Below are 27,373 nucleotides of genomic sequence, written 5' to 3' on the forward strand. Positions count from 1 at the left end.
GATCACTTTGGAACCATTCTTTTCTTACTGTTGCTTAAGATGAGCCCTTTTATATGGGGAGATAAGGCAAATAATTTCAAATGCAATTCTCTTTTTATTGTTCTGGAATGACAGCAGAAGGGGTGAGATTTAAAACAAAACTAAAAAAAAAAAAAAAAACAGTTTATTTATAGATACAGGAAGATTAATTTTGTCATGTCATCCCCAAACCTCTCTCTCATCCAAAGTCTCCACCTCATCAGTATCATCACACAGTCCTTCAGAAGGAACATGCCAAATTAGGTGCTTCTGAAACCCATACTACCACATCCTGTGTGATCCTCCAGTGGCTAGATCACATATAGAATTCCATTTATTTTTGTATAAGTCTATGTTTTGCAAGTATCTGCAGGTGTCAAGTTTATTCTGATTCCCACCCAATGCTCAAGTCTTGAAAGTCTAACAAATAAGAGTCTAAACAAAAGGTCAGACTAGTGGAGTTGCACTGATGTAAGAAGAGAATTTGGCCCAAAATACTTAAAATTTTACTATTTTCAAACAGAATAAACTCATACTTGTTTTTTTAAAAAAGTGTTTGTAATCAAACTGAAGTATTGTGCAGATATTTCCCGTTCATTTTGCAGTAATTATTTACATATGTATTCAAACCTCTCACACCTAAAAATCCAATTATGTAAAGCAAAGTAAAGTTAGCGTAAAAAAATTCCCTACAGTGACATGAGGAGAATTGCATCTTTTCCTTTCTATAAACAAAGGTGTTTTTTTTTTGTAGTTTCACAATTCACATTTAAATATAGAGTTCCAAAAATAATAAATACCTATCCTTATAGAGTCCTTTTCAACCCCAGAACTTAAAGCACTGCACAACATTTCTTGAACAACTGACTACGTATCATATGATCACACATTAAGATGCTTTCATGTCACTTTCAAAACTGACAACTGTCTGAGGTGTTGAAAGACTAAACTTTCACACTTAAAAAGTCTTTTTTCCAACAAAATCTTATGCAGTGATAATAGCACCTTCCATCTTCAAAGTGCTTTACCACATATCTCCATTCTACTGATAGGGGAAGCTGAGGAAAAGAAGCTAAGTGATTTGTCAAAGGCCAGAGGGAGGCAATGTCAGGCTGGAATTAGAACTCAGGCCCTGGTACCTCATCCAATGCCCAGTTTACTTGTTAGAAAGATAACTTAAAAACATACCCAATCAAAACACAATTAAACATTTAGAGCGAAATCCTAGTCCCACTGTAGTCAATGAGAAGAGGGGCCAGGATTTCAGCCTTACTATGTAAATCTTTATAGAGCAACCATTATTAAACAAATGCTAGTCAAGAAAAATAACTATAAATTATGTATAAACTATTTCAATATGAAAATTGTAAAATACTGCAGTTTATTCTCTAGCCTTTTCTAGCAATGTATGAAATTAATCAGAACACATCTCTGTAGAAATCTGACCAAGTTTAAGAAAAACTTAGAGTCTTTCTTCTTTAATATGATTACCAAAACAAGTAAAATCTTCAGAGTTTAGAAAGTTGCTCAGAAAGTCTCTTTAAAGAGTGAAAATTGCACATAGCTTTTGATCCACTTCATTTCTGATTTTCAAAGTCAGAGGTGCCGTTGTACATATGTTACTGGAGGGGATCCTACACTGCTTGCTGGGCTCAGAATATTTGAGTCATAAGAATTTGGAGGAATTCCAACCATGCCATCATTTTGAGGTGTTTCTCCTTTCAGAAAGTCATCATCTTCATCTTCAGTTGTACACTACGCAAAGAGAAAATGTTAGTGAAAACAGAAAGACATTATAGTACCTTAAATAGAGTTTCAAGCCTTAGGTTTAAATTTCTTCACTAGGAAAAGTTATCTGAACACCACATGAGATTTACTGGAGTGTATTAGTTGGCCCAGTAAAATAAAACCGTTCTCATGAGGCTCCCAGTCTCTGCTTCATAACACAGCTAGTAGATTTCACACCACAGAGAAGCATATATCTGACCAACAGGTACATATGTCTAGACAAGTGGAGAAAAGTCCTGGAAATTTGGGCATTTCTCGTATTCATTTGCTGAAAGTGTTTATCTAATTTTCTTGCGCGCGCGGGGGGGGGGGGGGGGGGGAGGAGGGGACCTGCTGAAAACCAGAAATGTGTTTTTAAATAAACTCTGAAATAATTCAAAATGTTGCAATAATACAGTCTAGCAATTAAACAGAAAGCAAGACTGAGTCGGCCAATTGCCACAATACATATATACACAAACAATGCTATTTTATTATTCAAATAGCTCTAACAATGTGCTACATACTGTACTGTATAGAAAGATACACCCCATGCCACGAAGAGTTTTCAAGTTCAGTAATAAGACTCTGGCTGATCTGGAAAGTCCAGAGGATTTTCTTTTTAATAAGTTCATGGCCTGTGGGCCTCCCAGAGGTCATACAATTTTAAGGAGTTGAATGAAGAGAGGTGGCTGTTTGGCAGACAGATGGGAAGAGAATTCCACACATAGACTGCAAAGCGTACATAGACAGGAGTGGCAGAAACAATTAGATAATGTGGAGATAGCTGTTCTAGGAATACTTTACATAGGCAGAAGCTGGCATCTTGCCAGGGCAGAGGGGAGCTTTAATAACTGTAGTTTATGGAGAGAAGAGATCCAAAACAGATCTAAAAGTAGCATCCACAGGAATCAAATCACAGCGACTTAATGAGAAAACACAAAAACTAAATATCTTATACTACACTGATCTTGAACTGTGCCAGCATCCTAACCCACCAGCCTATATGTCAGCTCCTCCTTCAATCAGGACAGAGAGACAGAGATGTTTGATGATTCACAGCAGTTGGCCCATAGTGCTAGCATCAGAGCACAACTATGAATACATCCACAAAAGGAGAGATCAAACAGTTATCTGAGGGCCATGATGATACTCCCTCCCCCCACCCAAGTAGATAAAGAATGCATTTGCTATGTACACAGAGCTTCCAGAATTCTGCATAGCTTATCATTCAGTGCTGGTTTCCCATTTACGTTAAGCATTTTGTGACCTTAAAAAAAAAAAAATTACTCCCAATTGGGAGTACACTTCCCTAAGTGTCAGCTGACGCAGGATTTAAGATTATTTTCTTTAATCAAAAAATAAAATAAAATAAACCCCCAGAAACCACACACACAAATGATTTCTGACAGGAAGGAGTTACCTTTTTAAAGGGTTTCTTAAGTTCTTGAAGATCTTCAGTACTCAGTTCTTCCCAAATCTGATAAATAGGATCAATGGTCTTCTTTGATCTGATAACATAAATTGCAGCATAGTACAAATAATCTGAATAAAGTTGCACACAAGAAGTTATGAACCAGGCATTTCATTTTAATATTGTACTATGTAATTCTTTACATTTCTCTAGTGCCTTGCAGAGGATCTTATACACTTTACAGACTAATCCTGACAACACTTCCTGTGGTAGGTAAATTATCTCCATTTCACTGCTGGGTAAGATGATGCAGAGACAAGTTATATAGGTTTTCCTGAAAACCTGCTAGTGGTAGGATCAGGAACAGAACTCGGCTCTTCCAATTATGCATTTTAATGTGTAGGCAGTGCTTCCTCAGCAAACTATAATTTTCTTCTAGCCTGAAATCCTACCCACAGGATTTATTGGACTTCTGTCCAGCACTTTTATTCCTTTAGAGCAAGGACTCAATGCAATCTTTTTTAGGCTAGAAGAGGGCTTGTGCGGAAAAAAATCTATTTAAGATGGTCATCTTTTGTATGTTAAAGAACCCATCTGCACAAATATTCAAGGATCAAAGAATATAAGCATTCCAGGCTAGAGAGCTTCAAGAACAGCCCATCTAACTAATAACGAAAGCCTCTGAAAACAAACCAGATGCTCTCTCGCACATGGCACAAATCCCAGAGATGCAAGAAACTACCACTTGGAGGGACCTCAGTACATTTTGTTATGCTAATATTATGAATTGGACTCATTAAAGAGGGGATGATAAAAGAAAATTTGCCTAACATAACGTTTTAACAAATGCAGTATGAGAGGATGGGCCCTTTTCCCTTCCCCACACCCAAAACCTACAGCGTGCACAAACTCCAATTCTCGAGCTTCTGAGTCTCAGTCCTATGAAAACAACTTATGTAGAACTAGAGTGTTTTGACTTATAATACAACAATGCATTTTAGAAGAGTAGAACAGTCACCTTAAGTATGTTCTTTCAATTTATTTTATGCAAGGCAGAAATTAGTTTATTGCATTTGAAATCTATACCTTTTGAGAATGTAAGGATCAAATGGGAAAAAACTGTCAAGCGGGTTAGTGCAAGTCGGTACAGAATCACCCCCACTGCTGCTTCTGATGACTGGCAAAAATTGCCTGTTGTTCCTTTCAATAATGGTGTAGCAGAACACCAACTGGTATTTCCTTAAACAACCAAAAAACACCGATAAGTGTAAGCATCTCTAACTACAGGGAAAGCAAGTACATTCAGAAGATACTAAAGTGGGTTGAGATATATTACATAAATATCCAAATTCTAGCACAAACTTCCATTTTATGACTAGCAGCAGGAGTTAACAATACAATCAGAATAAAGGGAGCTTATAAATGAAGTCTATCTAACCAATTCTACTCTCAGCCGAACTTTATTGTAAGTAGTATAACAATCTGCACTATCACAAAGCAATGAAACAGCTCTACTTAACTACAGGGTTTCGTTGTATCAGTATTAGCTATAAACTGGTCCCACTCAGTGTATAGGTAATATTCCAACACTGAAGGGGCTATCATACATTATGCTATAATCTATAGTCATTATACAAACATACATGTTTACAAAAAAATGTTAGTCTTCAAAATACTACACTATGGTTATATATCCGGATTGATATGGTTCATATAAAATTTAAACTGAAAAAATAAATAATAGTTACCTGGTAATGGCAGCAAACAAGTTAACAATGGAGGGTAAGCAAATCTTCAGAGGGTTTAGCTGACACATGACTATGCGTTCAAAATTTAAATTCTGCAGGTACGCCAAACCTTCAAAATAAGGATGGTGTACAATAAATACTATGGATTTATGCAGTGTTTTTCCATGTTCAAAGCACTGTACAGATTAAACTTAGTCTCACAACCCCCATGAAGGTAGATAACAATCATCCCTACTTTAGATAGGGAAACAGAAAGAAGTGACTTTTCCCTAAGGCCACACAGCAAGTCAGTAGCAGCGTTCATATTAGAACTCTCCCAACCTTGTGCCAATTTCTCATTATTACTTTAGAGTAATAAAGGGCAAGATCATGTTTCTCCTGGTTCAGAGAATACTTTGAAATCATGTGCAAGAATTCACTATAAAAAATTGTACATTAGATTATAAGCATAAAATGATCAAGCTGCAAATTACATGGCTCTTACTCTCAGGGCCTGCACAAACAAAGCAGCAACACCTTTTCAGTCAATTGCCAGATGATATATGATGATGCCACATATACAGTATGTGGAAATTCTAGAGTGACCGTTAAAAATTATTCAGCGTTAAGATTTTTCAGACAATTTTAAAAGATCACAGTTTTGGCTGCATCAAGCAACATATAATGTTGGTGGACAGTTGGGGATATTAACTTGTCAAGCAGCTGCATGTAAAGCAATAGAAGGAAGCTTTTGCAGAACATCTAAAGAAGATGGAGAGAAAAAAGAAAAACAACAAGGATGTCCCCAGGCCAAGCTATTCGGTTATATAATGAGACTCTACTAATAATTATAAAATAAATGTAAGAAAATTGTGGTGAATGCAAAAGTCTGTAAAGAACAAGTCACAGAGTTCTGCCAGTAGAGAACACAAATAGCTTGTGTGATATAACAGCATTCCATATTTAATATGCTATTACAGATACAGTAGACGCTTAATTCATCATTAAGATTCTCCAGTCTGGCAGAGTTATGCTCAGTAATGGCCATGGGGCTTTATGGTCATTTTATGTTCCAAATAATCAAAAAAAATCAATTAAAAAATGCCCCCTCGCTCTTACATAGTACTATTCATTAGTAGACCTCCAAGTTTTGGACCAGCCCCCAGTTTAAGTTAGAACAGCAGCAGGTTGCTCTAATTTATGCTCAGCTGCTCACAGTCTTACATGGCCCTTCCATCAGCCAGGATCATCAGGGCATAGGGATACTCCAGTCAGACTTCATGTATCAATAACTGAAGGGGTGGCATAGACCCACTACACCAGCTCTGTGCCACAAGGGGAACCCTCCACCAATTTATATTAATTTGTGCTGGTAAAATAACTCAAAGCACCCACTAGTGGGCCCAATGACTTTATCTAAATTGGTTTTTACTAGCTAAAAAGCAAGTTATCCAGCTTTGTATTCCGATATAAATACGAAGTCTTATGCACTTTGTTTAAAATATAGTAACTTAACCTTCCCATAATTCACTTCACCAAACTGACCATTAGGAAATTAATATTTTTAGAGCTTGCACATAAATTTTGTTTTAATTTTATATTACTGATACTTTGAATGTACTCACCTTTCCTTAAGTTTCCATCCAAAAGTTGCTTGTGGCGAAAAATTAAAGCATAAAAAACAGCCTGGCACGTGGAATAAAAAGGTCCATGAAGAGTAACATCACAGTAAGCTTTTGTCCCCACATCCTGATTGTCAATGTATACGTGCAGCCAGTTAACCAACAAATCCATGCATGCTTTCACTGTACTATAATGGAGAAACATGGTCTGTAAGAACACCATTTGAACTCATGTATGAAAGATATTTTAAAAATATTTAAAGGAGCTTAATGTGTACTGTACATGCAAATAAGCACAGAAATCATTTTATAAAGTAGATTACACTGCCAGTCTTGTCCTCTGTGCCAGCAGTTATTGAACCGTCTGCAACAATACTGAGATCCCCAAGCATCAGGAAGATCTAAGTATTGGTAGGAGTGATGAGTTCACGAGAGGATCATTTGCAAAACGTCCCACCAAATAAAAAGTTTGGAAATCTTCTTGTCTGAACTGTGAGGCACAAACAAGAGAAAGCTTCTGGTTCCAATGTCAAATTAGGTTCAACATTAAGTCATTAAGCCCACGGCTTTTAACAATAGCTTCAGAAATCCTGAAGACAATATCCCATACTATATAACATTTACAAAGAAAAACGTCTACTCATCCACCTATTGAGCACGCAAACTAGAGACTAATCTATGCAATGAATAGGAATAATTGCACTAAATGTCTCAGAGGCTTAGTACAATGCCTATCACTCTTGAAGATGTATGTTCAAAAATAAGTTTAGGGGCTGACTGTTAGACAGGTTGAGCACCCACAATTCCAACAAAGTCAAAGACAATTATAGGTTCTCAGTACCTCTGATAAATCTGGTGTTTGATTACCTCATCCTCACCCAGCAGGCATTAGCCCACATCCCATAAACACAAAACTTTTTGGAAAACTCAGAGAACCCCAAAAGGGGAACAATAAGGACATTTTAGCTCAGAGTTATGGCTCATTGTCAGAGTTGTGAATGGGGAACTGGCACATTACCTTTCCATACTTAAATCTAGTATATGCCATAAATCCTTTATTTTTGACCATATACAAGCATAAGATATTTAAATGATCTAGCAACATTACTTACACAATTGGAATAAAGTTAGCTCTTGCCAAGAAGCTGCCAATATAACTTCCAGCAGTCTGTCTAATCACCGCAGGATTATTTGGATTCTGCAATTTTTTCCAAAGATGGTCTAAGAATGCTTCTGCAAACCCCTGTAAAACAAGACAAAAAAAACACATTCAAACTATTAACCCTAGTGCTGATGCCATCTGTAAACAGAGACTCCAGACACCAGTGCACTCATTATTGGTGTTTAAAAAAAAAACAAACACACCCCACTTTCTGTACCAAAAGTTTACTACAAAAAAAGAATATGCAAATACTCCTACAAATGCTGAAAGAAATGTCCTTTGAGAATTTGCATATTTTTGTTTTTTAACACTGTGTTGGCAAAGTCTGAACTTTGTTATGTGCAGGAAATCTACCAGCAGATTCAGCAGCGTATTGCATAAGAAACATATGGGAGATACCCTGTTCCACTCTAAGTGTAACTCAAATCCTGCTCAAAATGGGAGGCTGAATATATTCACTATCTTGATGACATTTTTTGAGAAACATAAATGAAGCTGTATTGCATTGTACCTCGGGTTCAAGCTGGTTCTTGTAAACAGTGAATGCATTTCCTGTGTCACTTTAAATGGGTCTGGATTCCAGTCATTTGTGATTTAAGACACAGTATTGAATATGCAACATATAGTGGAGAATTTGTAGTGAGGGGTGGGAGGGAGAAAAAGTAAAGAGAATAGGGATAAAAATGTGCCTTTTCAGTCAGATATGGATTGTCACTGGGTTATCAGTTAAATCAATCAGCTTAACACAACTTTTTTGTCTAGGAGAACAAAATAAAAACATGCAACAGATATAATAGGAGAGGTGCACTTTACGAAGTGTATGCTTGTACTCACCAATTTAAAGCTACAGATGTGAAACATGAAATACTGTACATGACATGAAGCATGGGTTGGCAATATGAGCTTGTCAAAGACAGTAACCAGATCCCGATACAAGTCCTTTGTTTTGTTAACATCAAGCTTCCCTATAAAAAAAAAGGAGGGGGAAGGGGAGTTTGTCCAGTAACAGAGACACTTAGATTTTTCTCAAAATTACCGTGAATATTTTAAAGAAACACTACCAGACAGATTAGACTCCAAATGTTAGGGTCTATAAACCCAGAATTAACATAAATGCTTCCTGATATTAATTTAAATTAAGGTTTTTTTAGGTTTGGATTTAAACATTCCCCAGAGCTGTTAGATATGCAAATATTGCAATACTGTGCTAGTGCAGAACAGCCAGAAAGTGAAACTAAGTCACACAGTATCTGTGTTCCAGATGAGTGAAATACAAAAAATAAATCTGATTTTTAAATATTCTTGTTTAATAATTGAGGTTTAGCGCCAGATGTATGATTAAATATAACTTTCCTCCTACCAATGTCCCTTTCAGATATTTGTTCTTATAAATCTCAAGAGAGAAAAAACATAACTACTTTTCTTTTGCATTTCAATATATGATTTAAATTCCAATTTGAACTGAATGGTTGGTTGCGAGATAGATACTTCTGATATACAAATTATACAAAATTAGTGCTGTCTAGCGATTAAAAAAAATTAACCGCGATTAATCGCGCAATTAAAAAGATTAACTGTGATTAATCATGTGATTAACCTCACTATTAAACAATAATAGAATACCATTTATTTACATTTTGGGGATTTTTTACATTTTTAAAAATATTGATTTCAATTACAACACAGAATACAAAGTGTACAGTGCTCACTTTATATTTATTTTTGATTACAAGTATTTGCACTGTAAAAACAAAAATAGTATTTTTCAATTCACCTAATACAAGTACTATAGTGCAATCTCTTTATCATGAAAGTTGAACTTACAAATGTAGAATTATAATATAAAAAAAAACTACATTCAAAAATAAAACAATGTAAAATTTTAGAGCCTGCAAGTCCACTCAGTCCTACTTCCTAGTAAGACAATCGCTCAGATAAAGACGTTTGTTTACATTTGCAGGAGATAATGCTGCTGCTTCTTGTTCACAATGTCACAAGTGAGAAGAGGCGTTCGCATGGCACTGTTGTACCCGGCACTGCAGACATTTACATGCCAGATGCGCTTAAGATTCACATTATTTTTTTAACCAACAACATCAGCATGGAAGCATGTCCTCTGGAATGGTGGCCAAAGCATGAAGGGGCATACGAATGTTTAGCATATCTGGCACGTAAATACCTTGCACTGCCAGCTACAAAAGTGCCATGCAAATGCCTGTTCTCGCTTTCAGGTGACAATAAGAAGAGTGCAGCATTATCTCCTGTAAATGTAAACAAGCTTGTTTGCCTTAGTGATTGGCTGAACAAGATGTAGGACTGAGTGGACTTGTAGGCTCTGAAGTTTTACATTGTTACATAATTGCACTCAAAAACAAAACATAAAATCTACATTTGTAACTTGCACTTTCGCGTCAAAGAGATTGCACTGTGGTACTTGTAGGAGGTGAATTGAAAAATACTATTTCTTTTGTTTATCATTTTTACAGTGCAAATATTTGTAATAAAAAATAATATACACTTTGATTTCAATTACAACACAGAATACAATATATATGAAAATGTAGAAAAACATCCAAAATATTTAACACATTTTAATTGGTATTCTATTGTTTAATAGTTTGATTAACACTGCGATTAATTTTTTTAATTCGCGATTAATATTTTTGAGTTAATCACGTGAGTTAACTGCGATTAATAGACAGCCCTAAAAATAATCTATAATTCTAATTATCAAAGTAATCATCAAGTAGAAGCAAGGGGGCACTGAGGGTATTACAGAAATTTTACAGTACCAAGACACTACAGAAGCGAAGTCTAAGGTAAGGGAGGAAAAATAAATACATAGCGCCAACTGAGTATAAACAAAAAAGATCAGATAGGAAAAAGAGAAAGAAGGGGCTCAAATCAACACATGAAGGTCCAGATTCTCTTCACTGTTCTGGCCCTTTGTGCCAGTCTGGCAGCACAAAGTGGCTGAAAAGCCAATGGCTCTTCCCATCTGAGGAATCCCCCAGATTCCTCAGACAACACAGCTGGCTCCTATACCTCATCTCGTGTGGCTCCTGACATAGGGGACATGTCAGATTGGGAACAGGGTGGTGAGTTACTCAGAACACTATTGCTACTGCACTCCAGCTATTCTCAGCAAGGGTATAGAGAGTTGCCATACTTTAGAGTACAACTAACGAGACTGCTCAAAAGTACAGTAGGGCTGGTATAAAACAGGTCCCAGCATCAGGAAGCCAAAACTGGCTTCTTTGCTTCATCGTCCAACTGCGGCTATGCCCAGCAGATATTTGTTACAGCTTGAAAAAAATCAAGCCTATATCATGTTGCTAGGAGAAGAATTTTACAGCTGAAAAACCAGATTCTAGAGGACCAATCCTGCACTAGCAGAACTCTTATTGTTATATTTAATTACTAACAAAACAACAGGCTCAGGTAAATTATTACCATCTACTTGGCAGATATCTTTAACATAAGAAAACAGAATGTTCATCAAAATATCCAAGCGTTCTGCTAGTGGATGGGCCATCGTGTCACTCGTACTGAAGGTATCTTTGTTTTCTTTTGTTTCTTCATCTTCCTCCTGTCAGATAAAGTAGCAGTTAAAAAGCTCTCATATGTACTATACAACAAAGACAGTCACTATAAATAAACCAAAACATACTTTCTCTGTTCAAAGTCATACGTTCAGCACTACCAACATAATTTAAAATAATCACCATCAACTATGTAATTAATTCTTGTTCAACTTAGTTATAAGAGCTACAAGCAAATATATACAAATATTGCTTTGTTGTACTGATGATGGACTTAAGTCAATTACTTAGTACTCTGTAATAGGCTTTAGATGTAGTTGCACATATTTTTTGTGTAAGCCCCATTCCCCTTTAAACACGAATCAATCTCTGACACAGAGAGAACAGGCTAATAACTGTCAACTCTTTGGGAATATTTACTCTTTATGGTAAATTGCCAATGGTGCAACCAGGTAGACTGGACATAGGTTTTTAATGGTAGTTACACCCACATGAATTATTAATGGTATGTCAGCCCACAGTTCTAACTTTAACTGTAAAATTTCTTAGGGTTTGCTTTCAAATGTTCAGTGTTGTTTTAACACAAATCAACAATGGCAATTCAGTAGTTAAAACTTTTCCTTCCAATGCCACAGCATATCCTTAGGGGACTGTACTGCTGGAGGTACCAACTTTCAGTAAGTCTAAGACAAAGTTGAGGCCCTGAGTTTCTTAATATTCTCATGCAGGAGTCCTAACTAGAGCTGGGTGGAAATTGGTAATTCCATTTTGCAGAGGATTTTGAAATTTGTTTTTGTTCCAATTCAGAATGAAAAGCAACATTTTCAAAATTTTCCATCAAAGAGCCACAGGAAGCCCTGGCAGGCAACCAGGTGGGGAGCCTGGAATCACCGACTCTGGGACAGTCTGCTTGGCAGACTGCTCCATAGTCAGGGACCCTGGAAACCCCAGTACCAGGACAGTTGGTCTGGGAGGCTGTCATGGAGCTAGGGCCCTGGATGCCTTGGGGCTTCCATGCTCACAGCTCTGTCAGTCACCGGGGGGCTGCCAATGAGTCAGGAGCCTGGGCTGCTGAAGAGCAAGACAAGCAAGCTGGCTGGTTTTCAGTGGAATTTTGTCAAAAAATCAACATGGTCCTGTAGGTTTCAATTTCAATGAAACTGAAAATTCTGACAAAAATTTTGTATAATTGTTTCCAATCACCTTTTGAGTAATGACTCAAATTCCACTTGAGTCACTACTTTCTACTTACTAAAATATTACAAAGGCTAAAATCCCCAACTTGACTGAAGATCTGGATGTTTCTTGACAGTTCACTTACAACCTAGTTATAACAAAGCAAGTTTGTACCTCATTGCCACTTTACAAGCAAAAATTAATATGACTCTTAACTGTTTAATTTTTTAAATATAAACATTCATTTTTAGAGTGCTTAGACAGCCAACCATGTCAAAGAGTCCTTCCTCTGTGGTTTTTTCCTTGATATCAGAATTATTAGCAGTTTCTTCAGCATCCTCAATATCTTGTCGTGGGGCACTTACCTGTAGTAGAGATAAGGAAAAACAAAAATCAGATTTTTTTAAAGAAATCTTGGGTGCAGGAAAATGTAACCACACTATATTCTTTAAGTCAGATACAGAGGACACTATTAACAGAGTTTGGGGGCTAAATATATGTTTAAAAAAAAACTATATAAACAAGCACACACAATATAAACTGCTTAAAACGTCACTCAGATATTTCCAGGAACTACATTTTCCTAATTTTTTTTTTTAAGGGTTGGGGCAGCAAAACGACATAGGGCATGATTTGGTAGCTATGTGCATGAAACTGACTTTCACTAACTTAAATTCCGTGGTTACAAGAGGGGCCATAACAGGTCAAGTATCAGGTCATGTGGCCTACAATTATTACTGACACTGCACTGATGTGAAAGTTCTAGAGTCTGTTTCTTAATGGTCTCCAAATCCCTGACCAAACAGGAGTTGGGAATGCTAAGGAGGGAGCAGACACTCCCTTCACAGGGTGTGCTCACTAACAACCTGGCAGATTGATTTACGTTGATGTGCTCCAAAATGGAGACCCATGAAGTCCTAATCACTCAAAATGTTTTGATGAGTGAAAACCTATAGCAAAGCAACATGGACAGATGTTCAACACATGAAGAGCAGAATATTATAAAGATGTATCCTTGGGCCCAGATTCGAATCTCCAGTACGTGGATGCAACACACCACATAATTCAAAAAGCCTATGATGATATGTGCCACTCACTCAATTCTGTAATCCAAATCTTGTATATCATATATGCTGCCACATCTAAGAACAATTGTACAGTTTTAGGGTGGAGCTTCAGCTCTTCAATCTTAATTTACTCCCTTTCGTATCTTAAGACCGTGAACCCTATCTGAGTGTAATTTCTGTTGAGGTTTAATATTAAAAACTGTCATGTCATTGCAGGCACTTAAGAGACATCAAGTTTTTTAAAAGATAGTTTGTTCCATACTTACATCTATCTTTAATAGCTTTTCAACAATAAGTTCCAGAATTTCAAGCCTCAGTGTCGGAAGATACACAGTAATTCGCAACAAATTATGAACATAACATTCCTGCAATATAATATAAAAATGAATATAGATTTTTTCCTTGAATTCTAAGTGACAGAATCATTTCTTTCAAGGATTTTAAAAACTAGAAGAAGCAGACGTATAGCTACAAAAGTGCTGAACCACAAATTATCTCTTATCTAAAGATCTGAAACTGATGTGAATGTTGAACAGCTTGCAGTTCTGTCCTAACTTCTAAAGAGTTGCTAAAAACAAGTTAATATATAATCCAAACAATGTGCTTAAACAAGAGGACGAGCGCATCAGTAACTTTTGTCAATCTTTTTCATAACTATTTTTTCAAGTGCATCTAGACAGTACATGTGCAAAAGTGAAATCTGCTTAAAGTGAACTGATATAGTGAAATTGTAAGTCCCACAGTATTTAGTCCATTATAACAAACAATTGACAATTCAGAAACAGCAAACCTAGGAGAGTGAAGTGTTGTGAAACAGGTGACTTCACCAGTGTCCTACTGTTTTTAACTCCCATTTGGTTAAGAGTCAAACTGTGTGTATGTATACAAAAATATTTTTCACACACAAAACTACATTAAAAGAACGTTTTTAAGGTTGCATAGTCAAGCACTCAAAAGTAAGGAAACACCAGTACCCTAATTTGGCCCCCTTGTAAATATGCACTGTGATTCAGCCTTTAATTACATTACCACATACATTTTTTTCCTTAGGACCCCAGCCTCATTCAGTGAGCACAATGCTCATTTAATTAGCAGCTACTGACTATTTAGTTCTCTCCTCACTGTTTGTTGTATAAACCCCATGTGTTGTTTATTGGCCAATATTCAAACCCTGCTCTGAAGACAGAATTATTAATTTCCTCATGGGTTGTTCTATGGTGCTAGTCACTATAGTATCTGTGGCTTCACACATATTAATAGAATATAGAATATCAGGGTTAGAAGGGACCTCAGGAGGTCATCTAGTCCAACCCCCTGCTCAAAGCAGAACCAATCCCCAACTAAATCATCCCAGCCAGGGATTTGTCAAGCCTGACCTTAAAAACCTCTAAGGAAGGAGGTTCCACCAACTCCCTAGGTAATAGCGTAACAGAATTTATTTTCACAACACCTCTGTGAGATAAGGGGCTATTATCAACATTTTACAAATGGGGAACTGATGTACAGAGAGATTAAGATCAAAAGTTTCCATTTATTTTGGGTACCTAACATGAGAGGCTTAGGAGCTGACACTTCAGAGTTTATATAGCACTTTATATGATCAAAGCATAGCTCCTAATGACTTCAGCTGCTTCTGCAACTCAAACCCAAGGGAATCATGGTGGGCACCCAGAAAATGAGGAATGCACAATTAGTGACCATCTGCAAAAAGTTTGGTTTAACTGACTTGCCTCGCATCATATAGGAACTCTGTGACAGAGGGACAGAATCTAATTATCCAGGGTAGCACTGAACTGCCTTAATCATGAGACTGTTCTCTTTCTTCTTGGAATCCCCTGCCTCATTCACTACAAACCTTCCAACTTCTGCAAAAAAAATGAAGCAGGAGTTCTACAGACAACAGTCTCCTTCACTACACAACCCTGATTTATCCGCAGAAATGCCCATCCTGTGCAATGACTGAGGCAAGGGTCCCGTGGAAAAAATAGCATGTGATCATGTATTAAAGACTGTATGTTAAAGCATACGCACATAGAACCAAAATTAAGTTTGCACAAGCAACCTTAATGGCATTTCCTAACTTCTGAGTGCTTGACTTTGCAATCTTGATTATGTTCTTTTAACATAGTTCTTATGTGTAACTTCTCAGGTTTTTAAAAAAAGTGAACTAAAAAAAAACAAATTCCATCATGTGGCATCATACTGATACCACACGGGTCAGCAGCAGCATTGGGACCTTTAGGTCCACCACACCTCTGCCACTTGACCTAACAGTAACGAGAACAGCTGGTAGATTGTCATCATCTACGTGGACCAACAGCAGGCAGGGCTGGGACACTTTGCCAGTGGGTTTCACAGGTATTTGCTGACACCAGAGGAATGGTGAGACTCAGTAAACTTGGGTTCCATTCCAGGCTCTGGGGGGAGGTGGAACATTCTCTAGGAGGCAGACTTTTCTGCCCATTTCCCTCCCTCCACAAAGCACACCACCTTCTGCCCCATTCTCTGCTTCCTGTCCTTGTCCCTATCCTGTCTTTTCTCCATCCCTGACTCCTCATCCCAGTCCCACTCTCTTTGCCTACCCAGTCCTAGTCACACCCTGCCAGACTCTCCGTCCCAGTCTCCCCTCCCCAATCCAGTCCCAGTTCCCCTGCTCCCAGCTGCTCATCTGATCTGTCTCTCCCCTAAGCCTTGGCCTCCAGTCACAACAACTTTTTCTCCCCACCCACATTCCCCATCCCCACTGATTCCCAGTCTCACTCTTTCTCCATGGGCTCCTTGTCCAATCGCAGTGTCCTCCCTCTCCCCCGCCTCAGTTCCCTCCACACCAGCTCCTCATCTGACCTCAGACCCCATCTCCCCCACCAACATATTGGCTCTCAGTCCTCATCTCTCCTTGTTTCCCTCACCAAGTCCCAGTCTCCTTGCCCAGCCAAACCCAACCTCCCAATCTCAGTTTCCCTCTCCCAATCTGCCAGCCCCAGTTCCCCCTTCCCACCAGACTCCTTGTCCTAATCTATTCCACCCACAACCCCTAAGGTTCTGCTCATGTCCACTCTGCATTTGAATCCTCTTCCACACTGCCTGGACCTATCAGGGGTCACTGAAAGCACAGGAGAGACAGGCTCCCTGCTCTCAGTTCAGGGGCCTGGACCCAGTATGGACCGCAGCAGCCCAGACTTGGAATTGTGGGAAAAGTACTGCTCAGCCCCAGTCTGGCTCACAGAATCTTTGGGGGGTTTAGCTGCTAAAATCTAAGAAGTCCCTTCTGAACATGTACAAACCACTCATTTTTCAAAGGTTTATAACTTGGATAAATTTGGGGAAATTTTTACAGGGATGGCAAAAGGCAGAACCCTGACAAAAAAGCTCTTCCCCCCACTTCCGCCTCCCCCCGCCAACTCATAGTCAAGACCTTGCTCCAAAGAATGGGGGTGACAGAGGTTTTCAAAGAACCAGGAGTTTTTTACATGGGCAAAACAACTTATTTTTCCCCTCGCCTCATTCTCAGAAACAGCTTAACTGTTTTGGCTGAAATTTCCCGCCCCCCCAAAAAAAATTGCCTGAGGCAGGCACCCAGAAAGAAAATTTCTGTTCAAATGATTCAAGTTCTCCAAAGTTAAAAGCAACTGAAAACCAGGTCTTATAATGGGAAGTATTGGGAAACCTTAATAACTGACTGTACTACTGGATCCTCCTCTCAGTGGGTGTGTATCAACGAAGCAACTACAGAAAAAGGATAGTTTTTGTTGAAATTACTCAACAATATTAAACTTACATTATTCAATATGGTGAGCACTAAAGCACCTGTATTAGACTATGCAACGTATCAAATGCCAAACTATGGTATTTTCTACTACTTATACATTTTAAAAAGATAAATAGTCTCCCTGCTCTTACCAGAGTTCTTTCTGATTTATTAACGAAAGGAAAGTTTTCCACAAGTATTGGCATGAGAAATTGTGGTGTTCTGTAAAAAAGAAAATACAGGACGCTTTACCCAAAACAGAAGAAACAGACAGTGCATGTACTGAATCTTTCTACAAGTGAAGTTTGGAACAAGCATTTTTCAAGAGAGTTCGATTTTCACAGATGTAGGATAACAAATTGTACAAGATGTTTCTATAGGGCACTAATGTATTATATAACTTTCCACGAAAAAGTTTTAATTTTTTATAGAATCAAAAGTTCCCCCACCATTATCTTGGGAGGGGCAAGAATGGAAAAAAAAAAAAAAAAAAAGTTAGAAAGCACACTTTCATTACTTGATTCCACAGAAGCTCCTCCAATATTAACATTAAGCTGTCAGAATCCATTATTTCTGGGGGGGAGAGGATGGAGAGCAATTGCTCTGCGCAGCATTGTCTCCTATCTACCCAGTAGATTTCCATATGGAAATCCACACTGAAGTTACTGCAACCGAGGTAAGCATTAACATTCCTCCCACAACAAAGGGTTTTCAGTGCACAGCTAGAGGAATCAACAGTAGCATGGCTTTTGCTATGCTAGTAAGCTATGCTTCCAAGTGGTGGTTGGTCAAGGACCAGAGTTTCACATAAACTACCATTACACACAACTGCAATCATCTCCCTACTAAGCGAAGTAAAAGCAGTTCTTTGCAGTCAGTTGCAATGATATTTTTGAGCACTTTTCCCATATTAGGGGAACATTTGGCCTTTTATATTTATCTGACATATCATTCTTTCAAGCTACGTTATGTTGGCTTTACTGTGCTGACTTGGATTCTAATTAGTTTTGAGGACACAGAAGCCTATGCGCTGAACCTGGATTGTGGTGCACACAGATGCAGAGCCACTAAAGTGAATAGGACTGCATGAAGATGAAGAGGTCACATGCAACGCACTGCAGAACTGGAACCCTGATTTGTACCTGAAGTACGTACAGATAAACCAGGATTCTAATAATAAGGATCTTACCAGATCACAAGAAAGAACTGCTACACCAAAAAGAAAAGTTGAAGGTTGACTGCACAGTAAGCCTTCAGTGTGTTCAGAACAATTCAAATCACTAACAACCTTTGAATTGCTCATTGGAATACATTTTTCTTTGTACTGCAATTTTTACTCTCCAGTTTTGATACCGAATACTTTTGCTAAACATACAAAAAGCATTACTATGTTTCATACGGTTTCTTGGTAAAGTTCTGCTGTAAGCTTGTTTGACCTAACTGTATCTGCAGGTATGTCTATACTACATCGCATCGGTGGGCAGCGATCGATTCAGCAGGGATCTATTTATCACATCTTGTCTAGATGCGATAAATTGATCCCCGAGCGCTTTCCCGTCGACTCCTGTACTCCACCACGGTGAGAGGCGCAGGCAGAGGAGTGTCAGCAGTCGACTCACCGCGGTGAAGACACCCAGGTAAGTCGATCTAAGTACGTCGACTTCAGCTACGTTATTCACGTAGCTGAAGTTGTGTAACTTAGATCGATACCCGCGCGCCCCCCCCGTGTAAACCAGCGCCAAGTTATTATAACTAGGGATGTCACACACTTCACAATTTCTGTAGGCTGAAAGCATAGCATACCCAGGGGCTCCTTGCATTCTTCTGTTCTCCCCCACAAGCTCCCAGTGTGCCACCCTCTCATGCCCCTCTATTTCAGGGGTTTCCTGCAACTCCCACTACCCTGTCCCTAATGCCAGGCTCTCTGTGTCCCCCATTCCTCTCTCCACTACATTCCAGGGGCTCAGTGTGCCCCCCCACGTACCCTCTCCCCCCATATCATTGTCCTGCATTCTTCCTCCCTCGGCAGGGACGATGCGTCCTCCTCAATCTCTTTCTTCCCCCCCATACCATGTACTCTGTGTGCATCCCCATTCTCCCCACTCCCCTATGTCAGGGGCTCTGTGTGCCCCTATTCGCCCTTGCCCCTTCATGGCAGGGTCTTTGTTCTCCCCATTCCCTCCTCCCTCCAGGAGCCTGCTTTCCCCTCCCCCATTTCCACTCCCCCCACTACCAGTTCCTGCTTCCACACCTGCCCACACGTACAGTTCCCACTGCAGGCCCTTGCTTCCCTCATTACCACCACTTCCCACCCCCCAATTTCCTGCTGTCCTCTTCACCCACCTCCCCGTGCCTGCTTTCCCCTACATCAATTCCCCACCACCACTCTCCTTGGGGTCTCTGCTTCTCCTACCATCATCAATCCTCTCTGAGTTCGATTCCTCACACTTCCTGCTTCCACCAGCACTTCTACACCATCCCTCTAGTCTCTGCTGCTTCCCCCCGCCCCCACTCTTGCTCTTTCCCTCTCTGAATCCCCATTTCTTCCATCATTCCCCCGCTCTCCCACTACAAACCCTCCCTGTAAGTCTCATATTTCTGTTAAGAATCCAGACTACAGACAATCACCCTATGCAGAAAGTTAAGCTGCTGCCTCTGATCACAGGCACCAATTTTCCTTGGCACCGGTGGGTGCTTGCAAGGTCCTGGCCCCGCCCCAACTCTGCCTCCTCCCTGTTCCTATTGGACCCCTCCCTAAATCCTTGCCCCAGTCCCACCTCTTCCCCGAGCGCGCCACGTTCCTCCTCCAACCCCCTCCCTCCCAGTGCTTGCCGTGTGAAACAGCTGTTTCACGGCGTAAGCGCTGGGAGGGAGCGGGGAGAAGCAGGACGCAGCGCGCTCAGGGGGGAGGCTGAGATGGGCGGGGTGAGGAGCTGCTGGTGGGTGCAGAGCACCCAACAATTTTTCCCCGTGGGTGCTCCAGCCCTGGAGCACCCACGGAGTCGATGCCTATGCCTCTGATATGTTTAGGCAGCAGAGAGATTCCTCTGCCTGCAGCGCCAAGCAGTCTGGGGGCCATGATATTTCACTGATTCAGGCTTTTCTATTGCTCTGATTTGCATCAAAATCAATTAGGTTGTGGTCATCGATGCCTAGAATAGTCCCTGAAACTCTGGAATTGATCAGATAAGCATTCTAATATTACTACGTTACAGACAAGCAAATACCATAAAGTTGCCAGTTAAACCTCGCTTTGCTCAATCAATTAGTTTACATTCGCCGATTGCTGAAACAAAGCTATGTATTAGCAAAAAGGACATACAAAACTGTGGAATGATATACTTACGAAGGAACATATTTTGCTATAGTTTGCAGTGCTCTATGACATGTGTTAAAATTTCCAGAAAGATCTATCAAAACAAAAAATGAGTTGTTATAATGAATTATTTCCCTTATCAAGTTACATGCAGGGGGCTACTCTAGCAGCCACCATAAATACATTCTGCTAGCCACTCATGCTTTATAGTTCACCAGGGAAACTACATTTACCAAAGTTGGCTTTTGGAGTCTCCTTACTTCCAAAGTTACTGTCTACATGTACAATACAGTGAATATTGAACCATGGTCAACCCTAAATAACCATCACCACCACAAGATATTATTACAATCCCATACATCACTGATCTCCCTAGAGATCAGAGTCTGACTACATGCTAAGAAAGGCACACATTTCACCCACAACATTGCACATTTCCATTTTTTTTTTTAAACTCACTATGGGTTGAAACTAATTAAAGTATATAGAAAGATAATCACTGACTGCTAAAGGAATTATACAGACCTTAAAGGATCAGATTACACTTTTTTTTTTTTTTTTTTTTTTTTTAAATGTGCAATATTGGGAGGAAAAAGCGCACAGAAGGCTCACCTCACTCCTATAAGAAAACTAGAGCTGTAGTTACACAGCCACCAGCAGAATTTATGCAGGACAGTCATTCTAGACAAAGTCAACTATTGTTCATAAGTGAGTGTGAGAAGGAAAGGAAATCCATACCTTACAAACATTTATGTTTGCTGCAGAAATTCAAACAGATAAAAGCAAGAACCTAGCAAAGGTTTTTAAGTGCCCCTCAACCCTGACTTGGTTATATTTTATTTACCTAAACCAAAGGAAAACAAAAAAATACCCAAGTTAACTTGTTTTTATAACAATCATGGCTCTAAGCCTTTGAAATAGAAATGTATTTCCTATGCACTCATCTCAATACCACAACTACTGTATTAGTGGCAATGGATCAGAAGGGCGAGATTATCATGCAATTGATTTCATTGGAAGTTGTGTGCAGTCAAGTGCAGGAGGTGGTATACTTTGTACTTTTTCTAAGGGATGTCTCATTTTCCTACATAGGTTTTCAATAGTACACATCACCATTAAAGTTGCAGTGAAAAAAGTCTGCAAAAAGACACAATATACGAACATTTTTGCTAAAAGAATTAATAGAGCGTACTTAAACCATGCTGCATTAGTACTCACTTTCCTCGTCATCATCAGAATCTGAAATATCCACATCATCCTCCCTTATGGTTACTCGAGCTGATAGGAAAGAGGATAATTATTACATAACCATATAAAACTTAAAGATGACAGTCTCAATGGCACAGATCAAAGTATCATTAGAAGAAAGATCTCATCTGAACTACAGCCCCAAAATATTATCTACATTACACCAAAAACATAAGATGATCACAGGGTTTTTTCCATTCTGGGAGCTGGAAAGATTTTATAGTACTAGCTTCATTTCAGTTGTGTCATTTCATGAAAATTAGTATAATTTGTACTCAAGTTATTTTAGGAAGAAGAGTTTCTATTATCGATTTAAAACAAGTTTTCTAAAAATCCAGGTAAATTAAAGACTTTACGGTTAAAATAATTCTCTACTGTATTTCAGTAGTCCAAATAAATTTACAATATATGACACACATAAATGATAATTACAGTAAAGCATTCTAATTTTGCATACATGCTAACCTAATATTTGGATAATGAATAAAAGATGACAAAAGAAACTTACGTGGTATAAAATGTGAAGCAATCATACGGAGACATGATCTAAGGTACACAGTCTGTGCTGACACTAGATTACCAAGAAATCCCAAATATTCTTCCACCACATCTTGACTTCTGCTCAACCATGGCAGCTTCTGTATTATTGCAAATAGAATGCTCTTAGAAACAATAATGTGAAATACAAAGACATTTTGAGAATTCAACTCCTGATCTCCAGATGTAATATCTGGATACTATACTTACCAACAAAATGCTGACTAGCTGCTCAAAGTCTTTGGTCAAGTAGGCAACAGAAGCCCGAAATTCCTGCAGCCAATTAATGATTTGGGCATCCTTAAAATAAATCAGACAAGACAGATAAAACAAATTAAATAATATGACCTTACAAGCCAATTTCAAAATCTTTAAAACCCAAATCAAACATGACAATTATAAACAGAGTGGCTATTTCCTCGTCTACATGTCATGAATTTCTAGAACTCCCATTAGTGTGAGTTAGACAAGATCACTGGGAGAACAGACATTTTAGCTTGAATCTACTTCTGTTTCAAGAATGAATATAATGGCACAGTAAATGAACACACTACTCTCACATCTAAAGATGTAGGTTTAAATCTGAACCTCAGTAAGCAAGTTTAATTGTTTTACCCGAACTTGCATTTGTCCATATCGTTAAACCACCATACAATGTAAAAATAGAGCTCAAAAGACTGGGTGCCTGCTTTTACCCCTCAGAATCCATTTGAGGGGATGATACTGTGCATGCAAATCTGACCACTCCTGCAGGCAAGGAACCATCTGCTTCCTTATACGCACTCTTCTCTTGTACCTGTACAATGCTTTCTGCAGTGCTGAAGAGGGCAAGCATGTGAGGGGAGATTATGGGCATCCCAAGTGAAGCACACTGTCTCCCCAACAACCCTGAGGGAGTCTGCCCAGGAGTCAATATAACCTCATGCTATGTTAACTCCTAAACAGAGCTCCCTCTGTGCTGAGGGATCAACCCTTTAAGCAGTGGACAGGAACTCACTGGCATCATAGCTCCAATGGACCTGGGGAGACCAGCTTTGGACTCTGGAGATAGTACAGAAGCATAAGGTTTTTGCATGGACAGCCCTGAACCTCTGACAGGTCTCAGAGGACCCACAGATTCTCAGAGGGAAAAAACCACTTATTTCCTCCACAGATGGTTAATGCAAACAACACCCTCTCCTATCACCTCTCCTCCCTCCGAACTACAGGATCAATTTAGAGGAAATTCCACACCAAGATCCTTAGTCTTCATTCCCCAGTCTCAGTTAGGTGTTTTGGGTTTTTTTGTTTGTTATTGTTGTTGTTCTTTTGGGGGGGGAGGGGGGGAGTGTTTGCAGGAAGGAGCAATTGGGCCTTGGATGCTGTAAATTAGGATTTGAAAGCAGTAGCAGAACTGAGAGGAAATTTTCACGTCAGTGCCCCCTCATCATCAAGTTTACCCCACAGAAATGGATTACACACATAAATTTATTGTTATTTTTGAGAGGGGAAAACACAGCAACCCAATAATACAGCATTGGGCACACTGTAACATTCATATCGCTTTGCAATATATTTTTAAAAATACTTTTGTCATCAAAAGATAAGTATAAAGCAAATACAGTCGGGGTAGATAAAAAAGCACTGCCCTAAACTGACCCAAGTTTAATCTTATTAAGTTTATTAATTGTTATTAAGCAAATACAATTTGCCCCTCAGTTACATTCAGTCTCAGAGGAAAAGCCAAATCGAAATGATCTCATAGACAATTTTTTACCTTTATTTCTGTATCTAACAGCTGGTGCTTTAACAACTCAAAGTCTGCAGTTTCACCCTGGGAAAACAAACATAAACTGTTTTCTGCCATATAGTACACCTAAACAATTTGAAATACAAGCTTATTCTTTACACTTAAAAATGATAGCTATGAAGACAATTGATAAACCCTAGAAATCCAGTGAAATGCAGCAGTAGCATTCATAGACTGGTTCTCAATTTTAGCTGATGCTGTTTTGTGAGAAATAACTTGTTTCTGAAAAAAGACGCTTGTAAAGTTACTATTTTATAAAATGTGATCCCTCTGCACCCTCAGATTAGGTTGTCTCAGGGGGGGTCAAATTCTCTTCTTACTTATATTAGGGAGTCACAGACTTTGTAGCTTGCATAGGCCAAGCTTACGGCACACACCAGGGGCTCCTCGTATTCATCCTTTACATCTCACAAGGTCCCTATGTCGCAACCTCTCATTCCCCTTTCTATCAGGGACTCCCTGCAACTTCCTATACCCCGTTCCTCATGCCTGGGAGTCTGTGCCCCTCCCCATACTCCTTTCCATCATATGCCTCAATCTTCCCTGCCAAGGGTTCTGTGCACCCCCCATTCTAAGTTCCCTCTAAGATGCGTGGCCGTGCAGCAGGCTAAAAAGGGCTGCACAGGCAGGGAGAGGCACCCCTCCCCTAGCCCAGCCCAGCCAGAGCCCTCACCCCCCCACACCCCAACCCTCTGCCCTAGTCCTGAGCCCCCTTCTGCACCCCAATCCCCTCATCCCCAGACCCACCCCACAGCCAGCAACCCCAGCCAGAGCCCACACACCCCAACCCTCTGCCCCAGCCCTGAACCCCTTCCCACACACCGAACCCCTCAGCCCCACCTCCACCACACATCACCTTCATATTAGTGCACATAACAAAATTCATTCCGCACATGGACATAAAAAATTAGAGGGAACACTGCCCCCATTCTTCCCCATGCCAACAGCTTTGTGTACCCCCATCCGCACTTTACTCTTTATGCCAGGGGAATTTCTGTGTAGCCCCTTCCCCCCCATACCAGTTTTCCCCAATTTTTCACCACCCCAGCATTTCTGTGCCCAATTCCCAATCTCCCCTGATACTAGGGTCACCGGTTTCCCCCCATTCCAGGGGCTCTGTCTTCCATTCCCACCTTCCCCCCCCACCCATGCTATGGGCTCCATCTTCCATTCCCATTCCCACCCCCACCCCATGCTAGGGGCTCTGTGTACTTCCAGGATCCCCGCAATTCTCTCCCACAAAGAATTCTGTGTGCTGCATTCCCCCCATACCAGGAACCCCCATTCTCCCCCCATTGCCAGGGGCTGTGTACAAGCCCCCATTCCACACTCTACCACCATTATTCTTTTGTTTGGAAGATAAATCATGCTATGCTGAAAAGCATTAATGGGTACCATCAACCAGCTCTTTGAAAATGCAGTGGTGCTTGAAGCTGTAGCTGTGTTAATCAGATGGCAGGAGCTCCATATGGCCCCCATTTTCCCCCCTTCAGTTTTCTGATTTTCCCCAAAATCAACAGGGTTCTCGCCACTGAGCCTTAGAACAGTCCCTGAAATTTTGGGATTTACTGGATGTGACATTCATAAGTTATCACGTTACAGCCAGATGATATTGAGTTGAAAGTCAGGCCTTCACAAGTTTGCCCAAATACCAGAAAAAGAGAGGAGAGTTGGAAGGACCCTCCTGAAGTCAAGAGGCATGTACTGGTGCAACAGAGAACTTGACTCTGCATGCTTAAAATTGATACATTAGCATGAACACCCGAATACACTGAAAATACTGCTTCTCTGCAGAGAGTTTCTGAAGGAAAACAAGGGTATAGTCACCTTTTGGTATTTCAGCAAGACATCTGTCAACGTCCCACCAAACCTGACAGTCTTCCTTGGCGGGGAACTGATGAATTCATCTCCTCCCAACATGTTAGCGTCTACACAGTAACACAAAGATTAAAACAGCATGAACACACACCTATTAGCCAGCTGGGGTTCGACATTTCATTTACCTCCCGCCTGTCAGAAAGTTACGCTTTAAAGTCAGATCATCTTCACACCAGCCTGGCCAGGAAAAACAGCCAAACGCGTCAGGAAGATCAGAACACCTCGCAGACGTTCCTAAGGCGTGAAGCCGTTAAAATGCCCCGCTGTTCTTCGGCCAGAGCCCAACTTGTGGGGCAAGGAAGGGAACAGGGGAATAAACGCCTCCTTCCAGCCCCCTCCCCAGCGCCTCACCCTCCGCCAGCCGGCCCGCCCCCGAGTCTGGGCAGGGGCCCGTGAGACTCTGCAGCGCTCCCCGCCAGCGGGGGGGTCTCAATTAGCCGTTGAGCTGGTACCGCGCGCCTCCCTCTCCTCGCGCCGCCAGCCCCGCCACCTCCATGATACTGCCTTGGGACAGGAAAGGACTGGGCGACCTCCCCGGAAGTGAAAATGACACCTCCCCACCCATAGAGAGGCTCGCACGGTGGCAAGAACAGAGCGCGGAGTGACAGCTGCTCTAGCCCTGCTCTCGCTACTCCTGGAGGACTGGCGTGAGGAGAGCGTGGAGAGAGGAGAGTAGCCGCCCACCCCGAAGGCGCAGAGGCGCTTTACAGAGGCACAGGTTCAAGTGCCGGCTCGGGCCGAGCTTAGCCTGAAGGGGCTTGAGCCTCTGAATTGCGATAGTGCTTCAAACAGAGGTGGTTGTATGTGGATGAGTGGCGCTGTTGATAAAGTGGTCTTACTAACTGTACTTGGTGCAAGACTCATAGATACTTTTAATAACGTCCATCTCTCACCCATGGAGCGCACTGGTTTTAATGGGATCCTAGCAGAATAGGTAAAAAGAATGAAATCTATGAAAGATTCCTCTTCCACATGAGTATAAAAGGCACAAGAAAGTATTGAGGAATGTTACAGAATGGAAGCTAAAGAGACAGCCTTGAAATTGTGACACCCCCCCCCCCTTAAAACATTTCCTGAGTAGAGACAGGGTGGTGGTGGGCTACAGAAGAGAAGGTATGTATTTGCTCAGAGGCTATAAAGTTAACTTAAAAAAAAACTGTACAAATATGCAAAGCATCAAAACAGGCAAAACGGCAAGTGCAAGCTTTGAGTATGGAGAAGAATCAAGAAACCACTTATGAAGTTATGATGCAATATAATGTGAAGTATGGGCATAAGAGGAAAATAGGCCGTGCAAGATACCCTGTCCTGCCCAGCTAGCAGTGCTTCACCACAGAGGATACTGTTTTCTTATGCCTTCAG

The 27,373-nt window shown here is 40.3% G+C and overlaps 1 protein-coding gene across 3 annotated transcripts; it reads right to left on the reverse strand.

Annotated features, from left to right (window-relative positions):
• Positions 1-74: 74 nt before the first annotated feature.
• RRN3 (RRN3 homolog, RNA polymerase I transcription factor) lies at positions 75-26,704 on the reverse strand. Of its 3 annotated transcripts, none has more exons than XM_007058140.4 (18): positions 26,363-26,704; positions 25,961-26,061; positions 24,101-24,157; positions 22,555-22,644; positions 22,316-22,445; positions 21,778-21,837; positions 20,590-20,653; positions 17,396-17,465; positions 13,762-13,860; positions 12,698-12,793; positions 11,164-11,299; positions 8,545-8,675; positions 7,661-7,791; positions 6,552-6,736; positions 4,948-5,056; positions 4,286-4,438; positions 3,209-3,296; positions 75-1,773 (listed from the first exon to the last, which is right to left on the reverse strand). In XM_007058140.4, the coding sequence occupies exons 2-18, from the start codon at positions 26,051-26,053 to the stop codon at positions 1,615-1,617; spliced, it is 1,851 nt and encodes a 616-aa protein (XP_007058202.2). In that variant the 5' UTR covers positions 26,054-26,061; positions 26,363-26,704; the 3' UTR covers positions 75-1,614. The 3 variants fall into 3 exon arrangements, with proteins under 3 accessions (XP_007058202.2, XP_027676415.2, XP_037766596.1); XM_027820614.3 differs by having other exon boundaries at positions 26,137-26,546; XM_037910668.2 differs by lacking the exon at positions 4,286-4,438 and having other exon boundaries at positions 26,363-26,546.
• Positions 26,705-27,373: the final 669 nt, after the last annotated feature.

This window comes from Chelonia mydas, chromosome 10, assembly GCF_015237465.2.
Source record: "Chelonia mydas isolate rCheMyd1 chromosome 10, rCheMyd1.pri.v2, whole genome shotgun sequence".
Lineage (NCBI taxonomy): Eukaryota > Metazoa > Chordata > Testudines > Cheloniidae > Chelonia > Chelonia mydas.

Bases quoted from the DNA above. Each gene is read 5' to 3' on its own strand.
- RRN3 (XM_007058140.4), bottom strand. From the start codon at position 26,053: ATGTTGGGAGGAGATGAATTCATCAGTTCCCCGCCAAGGAAGACTGTC. The intron at 21,838-22,315 runs GTAAGTTTCTTT...CTTTCCTATCAG, and splicing joins TGCTTCACATTTTATACCAC to CTCGAGTAACCATAAGGGAG. The intron at 7,792-8,544 runs GTGAGTACAAGC...CTTGTTTTACAG, and splicing joins ACATCTGTAGCTTTAAATTG to GGGTTTGCAGAAGCATTCTT.